Raw genomic sequence first — 15,024 nt, 5'->3', positions numbered from 1 at the left:
AAGTATAACTAATTCCTTTACTATAAATAGTTTAACTAATCTAAGTGTAACCCAGAGGCAGTACAACTTGTGCTAAAGTTTGTGAAAATGTAAACTCAATGGCCATTGTACCTAATAAAGTGGGCACTGGGTGTATGTTTGTGATCTTCTGCTGCTGTAGTCCATTCACTTCAAGGTTTGATTTCTTGTGAGTTCAGAAATGTTCTTCTGTATGCCTTTGTTGGAATGCGTAGTTATTTGAGTTACTGTCAGCTTGAACCAGTCTGGCTATTCTCCTCTGACCTATCTCATTAACAGGGCGTTTTCACCCACAGAACTGCCACCCAAGGGATTTTTTTTGTTTGTTTTTTGCACCATTCCCTATAAACACTAGAGACTTAAATGTGAAAATCCCAGGAGATGAGCAGTTTCTGAGATACTTAACCACCTCATCAAGCACCATCAATCATTCCACCTGTCAAAGTCACTTAGATCACATCTCCTCCTCATTCTGATGTTTGGTCTGAACGACAACTGAACTTCTTCTTCTAGTAATGTTTAATGGCGGTTGGCAAACAATGTAAGGTACGTTACCACCACCTACTGAGCATCATTAAAGCAGACCAAATACTTTTCTTCCAGAAGTCTGAAGCAACACACACAGAAAGCTCGGGAACTCAGCAGCTCAGGCAGCATCTATCAAAATGAATAGATGGTCGACGATTTGGGCCAAGGCCCTTCTTCAGGACCAAGAAGAAAGGGAAAGATTCCAGAATAAAAAAGGTGGGAGGGAGGGGAAAGACACCAGCTAGAAGGTGATAGGTAAATGGATTGGCTAAAAATGCTGTTAAAAGTTACAACAAGACTTGTGGGATAAGGGGGGGACTTCTGTACAGAATACATAAAATTGTTGCATTTATGGGAGAAGGGGGTAAAACAAGAAGGGAAGGAATTATTTTGACACAACTTGGGCATACTAGGCTTAATTATTCCTTATATCTTGTTGGAAAACATAACGCTGTGTTGTGCAGGTTTTGTCATCATTATGAAACAGTTGAATACATTTTATTACAGTGTGAATCAAATAAGGTTCAAATAAATCAAATGCAGGCTTCATTACACTCTTTGGGTCTTGATAGTTTTCATTTGTTAAGTCATGGAAGTGGCTTTAATTTAATTCACAGTATCATCTTGCATTACTTACGATCTATTGGGCTTTTCTTTCCCAATTCTCCACACCACACTCCAGGCCAGTTGGTGGCGGTAATGCACCTTTAAATTGGACTGCCAACCACCATTAAAAGTCAAAAGGAGAAGAGAAAGGTCCATTCATGATCTGAATGAGAGTTAGATGTAATGAATGATCAACGACTAACAAGATTTAAGAAAGGCTCTTTTCCATCACAGAAGCATTTGTTCTGAACAGCTGCAGTGGTAAATTCACAGCAAAGTCAATTCTGAAGTGAAAGTAATCAGATTTTTAAGGTGAACAACAGGAATTCTGCAGATGCTGGAAATTGAAGCAACACACATCAAAGTTGCTGATGAACGCAGCAGGCCAGGCAGCATCTCTAGGAAGAGGTACAGTCGACGTTTCAGGCCGAGACCCTTCGTCAGGACTAACGAAGGGTCTCAGCCTGAAACGTCGACTGTACCTCTTCCTAGAGATGCTGCCTGGCCTGCTGCGTTCACCAGCAACTTTGAGATTTTTAAGGTGTGTTTGAATAAGGCTTAATTAAATTCAGTGCTAAACTTTTGTTGCAAATATTTGAAGCAGGTTATAAGGCAGCACGCTAAGGGTTTACTTGTAGCATTTAGCAAACTATTGGGTTTGGTAATTTGAGTTTTTCTTTGTATTGACCTTCAAAAAAGACAATAATTGTGATAATCAAAAGCAAAATTTATGAATTATTGTGTTTTTGAAAATGTAAACTGTTGGTTATAATGAAAGGAAAATTTCTCCTGGATCATTTTAAAATCTTATTTCATCTCCTTTCTGCGGATGGTCCAAGGTTATCTGTCAAAAATATCACAGTTTTCCATAATTTAGTCTCCATTGGATGTAACAAATTCTACAACAATGCAAGTAACTTAGAATATCAAACTCCCTTACAATTCTGAAATGACATCAGCGCCAGACCCGGGAGCGGAGATTCCTGGGTTCGAAACCAGTCGGGTCCGCTCCCAAGTACGCTTTCCATCCGTGCCGGGTTGAGTGTCGAGATCGCAACTCAATAGACAACACGTGCAGGAGTAGGCCATTCGGCCCTTCGAGCCAGCACCGCCATTCACTGTGATCATGGCTGATCATCCACTATCAGTATCCAGTTCCTGCCTTATCCCCATAACCTTTGATTCCGCTATCTTTAAGAGCTCTATCCATCTCTTTTTTGAAAGCATCCAGAGACTTGGCCTCCACAGCCTTCTGGGGCAGAACATTCCATGTATCCACCACTCTCTGGGTGAAAAAGTTTTTCCTCAGCTCCGTTCTAAATGGCCTACCCCTAATTCTTAAACTGTGGCCTCTGGTTCTGGACTCACCCATCAGCGGGAACATGCTTCCTGCCTCCAGCGTGTCCAATCTCTTAACTCGACCTCATAAAATAAAAGGGAAAAATACTGTGAAATGTCTGTGTGAGGAGTGGTGTGCCACACAGCCTCTCTCACTCCGCGCCTTGTAAAAGCCATGAAAAAGACATCATCGCGGACGCACACACACAGACGCACACGCATGCACACGCAGATACAGACACGCACGCACACATGCAGGCACACGCGAAAAAAGAAGAAATACAATGGGTCCTGGTTAAGAAGGCCATCAATCAATTGGGGCAGCTGTTTCTTTGAGACAACTCTTAAAAAACAAAAACTAATCGAGAAAATAGCTGGGATTCCCTTCATTTATTTGGGGCACTGTCCTGCTTAATTGGGACAGGAGACTGTTTCTGAATAGTTTCTAACTAGCATCAGTTATGTGCACTTGTGTGGCGGTTAGACACCAAACCATGCTTGGAGCAAATAGCGTCAGTTACATGTGTTTATGTTAAAAAAAAGCAATGATTTTTGTCACTGATAGGTGGCAAGAAATAAGCAGTAAGACAACTCAGACATGTTCTGCTCACCGTGGTTTCAAGCATTCAGGCTTGGAGATGCCAAAAATGGCCAGGAGTGAAGATGAAACCATTTCACTACTTCAACAAGTTAGGCACTACAAAGAATTTTAAGGTATTGAAAATCATCTTGAATGTTACAATGAAAATGGCGATTTGGAGGATGCAATTGTCACAAGCATTTTATGAAGGTAGTCCATTATCTGTTCATTTACAGTCAATCAAAAGAACACAGCAGCATTCACTGGATGAATTCCTCTGTCAATAACTATTAGGAACTAATACAGTTTTATAATACTGTCGTAGTTTTAGCAGTGTCTTAATTTGTTCTGTATTTCATTTAAATAAATAATATACTCAGTTAAATGGTGGTTTTGTCTTTTTTATACCTTTTTAACTATTTCCATGAAACTTCTGCTAATTGGGGCAGCTGCTAAATTGATCCAAAATGTACTGGTCATGATGCGTCCCAATTAGCTGCGTTCCAAGTATTCTGGCGGCCTTAATTTTGGACAGAACAAGGTTTCACAGACCATAATTGTAACCGTGAATAGCAAGCTTGACAGCTGACGGCCGTAACAAATTCAGTTAAACTTCATTAAATCTGTCATCTCTGGGTGGAAATCTGTCTCCAATAAATCAGGAGTACTGCATTTACAAAACCACAATATTCAGAAAAAAATGTGTTTGAAGAAAGAGGACCGTTCTCATGATAGTGATTAATGTATGTTTTTTTTCACCTAAGTTAATAGCAAGTTGAAATTAGAGATCAAAACTGTTCTAAATTCCACATACTATCTTAAACCAGCTCAAATTAAGTATATCTGAAATTCATTGTTGACAAATGAGAACGTTACACATTCCTAGCTTAGTAATATTGATAGATTTTCAGTCTGTGTTTTTGCCCTAATTATCTTTACTGTTCTCTCCCTTGCTTCTGTGTTTCCTCCCTCTGACTGATGGAAGTGGATTTTGTTCCCGTTCGGATCCTGTAGAGGCTTACAGACAGAAGCAGTGGCTCTACTGTCAGGCTGTAGCACACTCATCTGTCAACGGCAGCTTCAGAGATGAGCTCCTCCAGCACAGGACTGAAATCCGTGGATTACGAGATCTTTGGGGACGTACAGGGTCAGTATGATACAGGACAAGCCTCCTTTCCTGTGCTGTTTTTTTTTCAATTTTCATTTCTTCTCTTTCTGGCTGGACGAAGGGTGTCTGCTGAAAATAGCACAGCAGAACTTGCTTTGACCTGCAAAAAAAAAGACAACTGCTATCAGTGGAAGCAAGTGCTAAGGCGATGTGGGTGATTCAAAAATCAATCCCATTTTATAAACATTTATGGTAAGAGTAGCTGACAAAACTTAAATCCCATAAATCATAATTTACTTATCTATGTGTGCCAGCGAATATGCAGCTGCCCCTTGCATTTCTAGGATTCTTCAGTTGTGCTGTAGAATTTTTACCAGAGCTATATTTATTGTAGAGATTGCTGCACTACAGGCAACTTACTGTCACCATCATCGTGTGCTGTGTCATAGACCTATATTTCATGCCGAATATTGAAAGGCCTAGACAGAGTGGACATGGGAGAGGATGTTTCCTGTAGTGGGGGAGTCTCAATCCAGAGGGTACAGCCTCGGAGTAGAAGGACATCCCTTTAGAACAGAGGTGAGGAGAAAATCCTTCAACCAGAGGGTGGTGAATGTGTGGAATTCATTGCCGCAGAAGGCTGTGGAGGTCAGGTTACTGGGTGTATTTAAAGCGGAGGTTGATAGTCAGGGGGTCACAGATTTCGGGGAGAAGGCAGGAGAATGGGGTTGAGAGGGATAAGAAATCAGCCATGATGGAATGGACAGCAGATCTGATGGGCCAAATGGCCTAATTGTGCTCCTACGTTTTGTGGTCCTTAGTATTTCTTTAAAGGCCAGAATCAGGTTCAATATTACCAGCCTATGTTGTGAAATTTGTTGATTTTGCGGCAGCAGTACAAAGCTAATGATTTTTAAAAGCTATAAACTACAGTAAATTTATATGTGTGTGTGTGTGTGTGTGTGTGTGTGTGTATGGAAATCTAGAGTAATACACATTGTACTGGAGGAGCTCAGCAGGTCAGGCAGCATCTGTGGATGGGAATAAGCAGTCGGCGTTTTGTGCTGGGGCCATCAGGATTGGAAAGGAAAGGGGAAGAGGTCAGAGTAAGAAGGTGTGAAGAAGTACCAGGTGGCAGGTGACAGGTGAAACTGGAGGAGGGGTGAAGTAAAGAGCTGGGAAGTTGATTGGTGAAAGAGATAAAGGGCTGGAGAAGGGGGAATCTGATACGAGAGCATAGAACATAAAAGAGTACAGCCCAGGAACAGACCCACTATGGTGTGCCGAGCCAGCTAAAAAGCAAATAAAAAACACCTAAATACTAATTCCTCCTACCTACACCATGTCTGTATCCCTCCATCTTCCTTACATCCATGTGCCTATCCAGACGTCTCTTAAAGGCCTCTAATGTATTTACCTCCACCACCATATCAGGCATCCACCACTCTCTGTGTAAAAATAACTTATCCCTCACATCCTCCTTGAACTTCCCCTCTCTCACCGTCAATACATGCCCCCTGGTATTAGACATTTCAACGCTGGGAAACGGATACTCTCTGTCCACTCCGTCTATGCCTCTCATCATCTTGTAAACCTCTGTCAGATCTCCTGTCAGCCTCCAGCGCACCAGAGAAAACAACCCAAGTTTATTCAGCCTCTCGTGGTAGCACATGCCCTCTAAACCAGGCAGCATCCTGGTGAACCTCTTCTGCACCCTCTCCAAAGCCTCAACATCCTTCCCAAAGTGGGGTGACCCGAGGACAAAAGACCATGGAAGAAAGGGAAGGGGGAGGAGCACCAGTGGGAGGTTAGAAGAGAAGGTGAGGGAAGGTAACAAGAATGGGGAATGGTGAAGGAGAGGAGGGGGTGGCAACTACCGGAAGTTCGATATATATAAAAGCAGTTACCAGAGTTGCACTTATTGTACAGTTTGTTACACTGCAGAACAATCTATTGGAAAATCATAACCTGTTATGAATAATCCCAATGCAGCTTTAATAGTATGACATTCAAAACACCTGCAGGGCAGGAAACCATGGCAGAAAATCACACTTCCGACTTCTTGTCTGTACCAAATTGTCTGATAATGAAATGGGGAACTAACTCAGGTGTTAAAATTATAATTAACTATATATATAGTTAAATTAAATAAGTAATGTAAAAATAGAAATAAAGTAGTGAGGTAGTGTTCATGGGTTCAATGTCCATTTTGAGATTGAATAGCCGAGGGGAAGAGACCGTTCCTGAATCGTTGAGTGTGTGGCTTCAGTCTCCTGTACCTACTTCCTGACGGTAGCAATGAGAACAAGGCACATCCTGGGTGATGGGGGTCCTTAATGATGGACCCTGTCTTTTTGAGGCATCTGCTCCTTGAGGATGTCCTGAATACGATGGTCGCTAGTGCCCACGATGGAGCTGACTAAATTTACAACTTTCAGCAGCTTATTTCGATCCCGTGCAGTAGCCCGCCCCCACTTCCCTCCCCCCCCCATACCAGACAGTGGTGCAGACAGTTAGAATGCTCTCCACTGTACATCTGTAGAAATTTGCGAGTGACTTTGGAGGTATGCCAAATCTCCTCAAGTTCCTAATGAAGTTACACAATGGTGTAAGACCATGAGACATAGGAGCAGATTTGGTCCATCAAGTCTGCTCTACCGTTCCATCATGGCTGATTTATTATCCCTCTCAACCCCATTCTCCTGCCTTCTCCCTGTAACCTTTGACACCCTTACTAATCAAGAACCAATGAACCTCCGCTTTAAGTATATCCAATGACTTGGCCTCCACAGCTGTCAGATTCATCACCCTCTGGCTAAAAATAATCCTCCTCATCTCTGTTACAAAAAGACGTCCTTGTACTCTGAGGCTGTGTCCCCTGTTTCTGGACTCCCCCAGCCACTGAAAATATCCTCTCCACGTCCAGTCTATCTAGACCTTTCGATATTCAACATGTTTCAATGAGATCCACCCTCACATTCTTCCAAACAACAGTGAGTACAGGCCCAGACCATTCAAACGCTCTTTATACATTAACCTTTTCATTCCCAAATTGTATCATAACGGCTGCAAATAGATAATTAGACCATAAGACAAAGGAGCAGAAGTCGGCCATTCGGCCCATCGAGTCTGCTCCGCCATTTTATCATGAGCTGATCTATTCTCCCATTTAGTCCCACTCCCCCGCCTTCTCACCATAACCTTTGATGCCCTGGCTACTCAGATACCTATCAATCTCTGCCTTAAATACACCCAATGACTTGGCCTCCACTGCTGCCCGTGGCAACAATTGTATCTGTGTATAGTAATATTGTGGATATTTTTAATGTTAACAGCGTAAAATTTTTTTTTTGGGGGAGGGGGGGTTGGACTTGTTTTGAACCAGACCATTTCAGGGGTGGAAGTTAGAAGATCCTGTCCAAAGGCGGGCTACAGCTGGTCTCAGAATTTCAAAGGAAAAGGACACTGCTTTATTTTGTTGTCGATAAGACACATTCCCAAAGCCATATGATGTCTCATTACATGTAGATGTCTCAGTAGAAATCTCAGGCAAGAGGGCCTTCACGGTAGTTCCTATGCCATCTCTCTCCCCTCAATGCTTCACAAAAAGTCTGCGAACATGATAGAAACATAGAAAACCTACAGCACAATACAGGCCCTTCGGCCCACAATGCTGTGCTGAACATGTACTTACTTTAGAAAGTAAGTTCCTACTCAAATCTGTTCACATCCCTCTCGTCAGATCTCTCAAATGAGCATTGCACTGTGCCTATAGTTGGAGAATTAGTTCCGTCCGAAGCAGCAAGTGACGCTCTCTCGTTGCAGGGACTCTCTCTGTGTGACATTCCCCAGCCTGCGTTCTTCCTTGTTTTTGTTTAATTGCTCATGATACATCACCAGCATTTATTCCCCCGCTCCCAACTACTCTGGAAGTGAATATCTTAGCCAGTTCAGAGGCATTACAAGTCTGTCACATCAATGAGTCACATGTAGGCCACACGAGATAACTGTTATCCTTCCCTAGGGGACATGAGTGAACCAGTTCCACGACTCAATATATTGATAATGATCCCAATATTCCAATTTCCCAGTCCTTCCAGTCACTCCTCATTGAGGAGAAAGCTAACACACTCTCAGTTCGGATGTACGTTGTAAGTGAGAAAAGTTAGCAAGGTATTGAGAGAAGGTTTGACAGAGGTATACAAAATTGAGGCGTATAGAGAGAGAGTAAATGCAAGCAGGCTTTTTCCACTGAAGTTGGGTGGGATTACAACCAGAGGTCATAGGTTAAGAGTGAAGGTAAGAAGTTTAAGGGGAACATGAGGGGAAACTTCTTCACTCAAAGGCTCATGAGAGTGTGGAACGAGCTGCCAGCACAAGAGGTGCAAGTGAGCTCAATTTCAATGCTTAAGAGAAGTTTGGATAAGGTCGTGGATGGTTAGGGGTATGGAGGGTGATGGTCCCGGTGCAGGTCAATGGGAATAGGCAGTTTAAATAGTTCAGCATGGACTAGGTGGACCAAAGGTCCTCTTTCCGTGCCGTACTTATCTATGACTCTCTGACTCAATTACACTATCGCAGTTTTGTACATTTCTAATTTCATTTTCTCATCAGCAGTAGCTTGGTTGGGAGTATTTAGGCTTAAGTCAAACCGTATTCACAGACTTGAACACAAAGATCTAGGCTGTGAAACAACAAAAAGAAAGCAGAAAAAAAAGATTACTCTTAAGAAATGTGATTGAGTAAAATAAGTTGCTTATTTTTATTGTGACAATTGATCAATAAAGATATGATCCTGCAACAAAATACTGGGATGATGGAAATCTAGAATAAAAGATTTAAGATTCAGATTTACGTATCACATGTACAGCGAAGCATTCAGTGAAATGTGTAAATGAGAGTGGTTGAAACGTACGGTATAGAAACAGACCCTTTTGGTCCATCTCGTCCATGCCAACCCATTTAATCTGCCTACTCCCATCAACCTGCAATGAGACCATCGCCCTCCATGCCCCTACCATCCGTGTGCCTATCCAAACTTCTCTTGAACGTTGAAATCAAGCGCGCATGCACCACTTGTGCTGGCAGCTCGTTCCACACTCTCACAACCCTCTGAGTGAAGAATATCCCCCTAAAACTTTTCACCTTTCACCCTTAACCCATGATCTCTAGCTGTAGTCCCATCCAGCCATCATTTGCATTAACAACCAATATTCCCAAGGACATGCTGGAGACAGCCCACAGGTGTCACCTCACATTCCGGTGCCAACATAGCATACGCACAATGTTCTGCAGAACAACCCGAGCAACAAGAGCCAACAACATCAAAATAACATGGGAAATGATGGAAGCACTCAGCAGGTCAAAAGAGAGAACAAACAGCTAACTTTCTGAGTTAGAAACATACAATAGTGGGCGACACAATGGTAGAGCAATCTGTACCACAGCCTCCCAGTTCAAGCCACTTTGTTTCAGCTCAGAACGTGGGCACCGCCAGCAGGAAATTTGAACGTTTTTTTGCTGTGTCCAACTGGGATTCAACCATTTGCTGCCATTGCTGTGACATGAACAAAGTCACAGGAGAGACACTGAAGCTAGCGGATATAGGAGCGTTTTATTCAGCTCGAGTGAGCAGCAGGCTTCATATTGAGACACTTTCGGAAGAAGAGGCCTCCTAACCCAATATTACATGGCATTCTTATATGCACAAGATCAAAGGTAACAGCAGGACAATTCTATATTTACAATGCATCTGCAATGCTTCCTCTGAATTGCATATAGTTTTCACACACCACCTCCTTCGCACCCACACTCCAGACCCAAAATGAGTGTTGATCCCCGCTGACTCTGGGCTGCGTTCGCGCATCTGCAGGCGTCAGAGGTCTAATTGTCCTGAGCTGGTGTTTTAAATCCAATCTGAAATCCACATCCAGATCTGAAGATTGGTTGCTGGTGAAATTAATATTTGCCATACACCCTACCTCCAGAGTACGCCCGAACAGCCATGTCCTGAGACACGCTGGTAGGATGATTGGCTGCTGTGAATTAGCCCTTGGGCAAGTAATAGAAGAGGAATTGATGGGCATGTGGGAGGGACTATAAGGAAACAAGAGGAGTAATTATGGGAATGTCCTGCAAGGACCCGATGAGCTGAATAGCAGCCTCCACTTCATAATAAACAAGCAAGAGAGAAATGATAATCAAACATTTTATTTCTAACTTTTCCCAATTCTGATGAATGGTTATCAACCTGAAGTATTAACCCTTCTTCTCTCCTCATGGTTTCTCCTAGATCCCCTCAGTATTCCTGGCATTTTCTGTTTTTTTTAAATTTTCAACTAGGAAATTAAGGCTTTGAATTTTAAAGTAATTATATCGTTTCAATGTGGAATGTAGAGAGGTCAGGTTGGCGGAAGGGGAAGCTTTGTAATCAATAAGCAAACATTTTATAGAACATAGAACAGTACATCACAGGAACCCCACAATGTTCAATGTTCATTTAATATCAGAGAATGTCAAATATACAACCTGGAATTCTTACTCTTCAGCGACATCCACAAAATGGAAGAAAACGCCAAAGGATGAATGACAGAAAAGCGTCAGAACCCCAAAGCCAGCCTGCCCGCTCCCATGCTCAAGCAGCAACAAAAGCATCAACCCAACCCTCCCCCTGTCCCCACTTATTCCATCAGAAAGCATCGGCAAAGCCCCCAGAGAGAGACTGTGATCGATAGATAGTCCATCAAAAGCCACTGTTCATCAAACAATTTGATACGTAACAGGCTCTCTCTCTCTCTCTCTTCTACCAAGGTGCAGCACCTCACATTTATTGGAATTAAACTCCAGCTGCCATAGGGTATATGGCCCCCTGAAACTGCTGTATCATTCCATGAGTAACTCTCTCCTCCATTCACTTTCTCGTTTCATTCCCATGTACGCTCAGTGGCCACCTCATTAGGTACACCTGTACACCTGCTCACTAATGCAATCATGTGACCACGAAATCAATGCATAAAAACATGCAGACATAACCATATAACCATAACCGTATAACAACTACAGCACGGAAACAGGCCATCTTGGCCCTTCTAGTCCGTGCCGAACTCTTACTCTCACCTAGTCCCACCGACCTGTACTCAGCTCATAACCCTCCATTCCTTTCCTGTCCATATAGCTGTCCAATTTAACTTTAAACGACAACATCGAACCTGCCTCAACCACTTCTGCCGGAAGCTCGTTCCACACAGCTACCACTCTCTGAGTAAAGAAGTTCTCCCTCATGTTACCCCTACATGCTCAAGAGATTCTGTTGTTGTTCTGACCAAACATCAGAATTGGGAAGAAATGTGATCTAAATGACTTTGACCATGGAATGATTGTTAGTGCCAGACAGGGTTGTTCGAACCTTGAACTGGATGGTCCACAGCAGCAGAAGATCACACTGGCTTCCACAGTTCACCCTTCCCAAATTCTGGGCTAAACAATAATCTTCTTATCTAAGCCCTGAATGGCCTAGAGCCTCAAACCTGTCAGAGATGTGCCCTGTTGATCCATTCAGAGCCCTTTACGTTTCAATTAGATCATCTGTCACTCTTCTCATTCAAGTGGTTTAATACCTGTTTGTCTATTTCATTGGTCAGTGATTCGATGTTTCTCTCATTCATTCTTTGAGGGTTTCTTGTTTTGTGGATGTCTGTGAAGAGTACGAATTTCAGGTTGTATACTGTATACATCTCTGATATTAAATGAACGTTTGAACCTCAAAGGACAAACACTCCTCCTTGGAATCAATTGAGTGAATTTGTATTAAACTTGTTCCGAGTCAAATATATTGTTCTGTTGAAACAGTTAAGCTTTACGCCTTCCTGCCAAGTCTACTTGTACTACAATGCTTTGACAACCACAAACACAGTAAACCTGAAATAAATACAGAAAATGCTGGAAAAACTCATCAGATCAGGTAATATCTATGGAAGGAGAAACAGTTAATGCTTAATGTTTGGTATCCTTCATAAAAATAGAGAGAGAGAGAGAGCCAAGTTCAAAGTAAATTTTTTTCTCAAAGTATGTATGTGTCACCATCTACTTCCCTGAGATTCATTTTCTTGCAGGTGTTCACAGTGGGAGAAAAAAACAAACACAAAGACTGACAGACCAATGTTGAAAAGAAAATAACCAAGAGAGTCAAAAATATATAAATAATACTGAGAACATGAGTTGTAGAGTACTTGAAAGTAGGTTGTAGAATCTGTTCAGAGTTGAGGTGAGTGAAGTTACCAACACTGGTTCAGGAGCCTGATGGTTGAGGGGTGATAACTCTTCCTGAACCTGGTAGTGTGGTACCTGAGGCTTCTGTACCTCGACCCCAATGGCAGCAGCAAGAATTGAGCATGAACTGGGTGGTGGGGATATTCGATGACAGATGCTGCTTTCTTGAGGCAGTTTATAGCAGCTAATTTATCTACCTGTCCAAGAGGACCTCAGCCTTGTTGTAGGGCTTGGAGGCCTGCCTGCGTCAATGACCCGGAGAGCTATGCTGGCCGGAGTCAAGGCTTTATGCTTTGGCTCTTGGTAGGGTCAGCTATGCCATACAGTTCAGACTAAGAGTGATCCACCAGTCCTCCAGGGTCAGGGGTTCAGCTCAGGGCTAACAATCCTGACTGGACCAAAAAATAAAATTGTTACGGGGAAATAGCAATGAAGAATCCTCCGTCTGAGTGTGACAGTATGAACAGACAGAGAGATAAACACCAACGGCATAACAGGCAGTAGGTAAACACGGACTGACGAACAACCAATGCACTAAAGAAGGCAAACTGTACAAAGGCAAAACAAATTAATAGTAAATAAATAATACTAAGAACATGACTCGTAGAGTCCTTGAAAGTTAGGCTGCAGGGTGCAATCAGTTTCAGAGTTGAGGTGAGTGAAGTTATCCATGCTGGTTCAGGAGCCTGATAGTTGAAGGGGAATAACTGTTCCTGAACTTGATAAGTGTGGGAATTAAGGCTCTTGTACCTCCTGCCCGATGGCAGCAGCAAGAAGAGAACATGGCCTGAATGGTGTGGGCCTGATGGACAGGCTAGTTTAGGTAGCATACCAGGAAGGGAAGGTTAGTGGGCAGGATTTTGTTCTGATAGCATGAAATATTGTACCTGACAAGGAGCAATTAAGTTCCTTGATGCAATACAGTGCCTATAAAAAGTATTCACCTCCCCCCCCTGGAAATTTTCATATTTTATTGTTTTACAACATTGAATCACAATGGATTTAATTTGGCTTTTTTGACACTGATCAACAGAAAATGACTCTTTCGTGTCAAAGTGAAAACAATTCTCTTCAAAGTGATCTAAATTAATTACAAATATAAATCACAAAATAATTGATTGCTTGAGTGTTCACCCCTTCAAGTCAGTATTTAGTAGATGTACCTTTGGCAGCAATTACAGCCTTGGATCTGTGTGGATAAGTCTCTATCACATCTGCACACTGCAATTTTTCCCTATTCTTCTTCACAAAACTGCTCAAGCTCTGACAGATTGCATGGGGATCATGAGTGAGTGAACAGCCCTTTGCAAGTCCAGCCACAAATTTTCTGGACTCTGACCAGGACATTAACTTTGTTGTTTTTAAACCATTCCTGTGTAGTTTTGGCTTAATGCTTGGAGTCATTGTCTTGCCGGAAAACAAATCTTCTCCCAACTCACAGTTCTCTTGCATACTGCATCAGGATTTCCCCGTATTTTGCTGCATTCATTTTACCCTCTAACTTTACAAGCCTCCCAAGGCCTGCTGCTATGAAGCATCCCCATAACACAATGTAGCCACCACCATGCTTCACACTAGGGATGATGTCTTTTTGATGATGTGCGGTGTTTGGCCAAAAAGCTTAATTTTGGTTTCCTCAGACCATAGAACCTTCTTTCAGCTGGCTTCAGAGCCTCCCACATGCCTTCTGGTAAACTCTAGCCGAGACTTAATGTGAATTTTTTAAACAGTGGCTTTCTCTTTGCCACTCCACCATAAAGCTGCGATGAGTGAATCACTCGGGCGGCAGCTGTTGTATGCGCAGTCTCTCCCATCTCACCACTGAAGCTTGTAACTCCCCCAGAGTTGTCCTAGGTCTCTTGGTAGCCTCTCTCACTAGTCCCCTTCTTGCAAAGTCATTCAGTTTTTGAGGACGGCCTACTCTAGGCAGATTTACAGCTGTGCCATATTCTTTCCATTTCCTGATGGTTGACTTAGCTGTATTCCAGGGGATACTCAGTGACTTGGATATCGTCTAGTATCCATCTCCTGACTTATGCTTTTTAGTAAACTTTTTGCAGAGTTGCTTGGAGTGTTCTTTTGTCTTCATGGTGTAGTTTTTGCCAGGATCCTGACTCACCAGCAGTTGGACCTTCCAGATACAGAGTCTCCATCCAGGACTCGCGTGACTGACAGTAGTGAGAACTGAGGGGAAGCTACTGATACGATGAAGGAAGCCCTGAACACCGCCAGAGGTGGAGGACCATCATTACTGCCCTAAATGCCAGTGCAAGAGATTCTGTAGATGCTGATAATCCAGAGCAACACACACACACACACACACACACACACACACACAAAATGATAGCGGAACTTGTAGGGTGGTGCAGTAGCGTAATAGTCAGCACATCACTTTACAGTACCAGCGACCCAGGTTCAATTCCCGCCACTGCCTGTAAGGAATTTGTATATTCTCCCCATGACCACATGAGTTTCCTCTGGTTGCTCTGGTTTCCTCCCACAGCCCAAAAAGATGTACCAATTGGTAGGCTAATTGATCATTGTAAATTTTCCCCTGATTAGGCTAGGGTTAAATAGT

The 15,024-nt window shown here is 42.8% G+C and overlaps 1 protein-coding gene across 1 annotated transcript in view; it reads left to right on the top strand.

Moving 5' to 3' along the window:
• The first annotated feature begins 3,945 nt into the window (after window positions 1-3,945).
• Window positions 3,946-15,024, top strand: part of LOC140188827 (acylphosphatase-2-like) — a 74,428-nt gene continuing 63,349 nt past the window's right edge. The window contains exon 1 of the mRNA XM_072245478.1: window positions 3,946-4,217. Within this exon, the coding sequence (XP_072101579.1) occupies window positions 4,157-4,217 (61 nt within the window). The 5' untranslated portion in view covers window positions 3,946-4,156. The remainder of the gene's footprint in view (window positions 4,218-15,024) is intronic.

Source organism: Mobula birostris, chromosome 28 (genome assembly GCF_030028105.1).
Source record: "Mobula birostris isolate sMobBir1 chromosome 28, sMobBir1.hap1, whole genome shotgun sequence".
NCBI lineage: Eukaryota > Metazoa > Chordata > Chondrichthyes > Myliobatiformes > Myliobatidae > Mobula > Mobula birostris.
The sequence above is the reverse complement of the archived record's forward strand: the minus strand, read 5'-3'. Positions and strand labels throughout refer to the sequence as shown.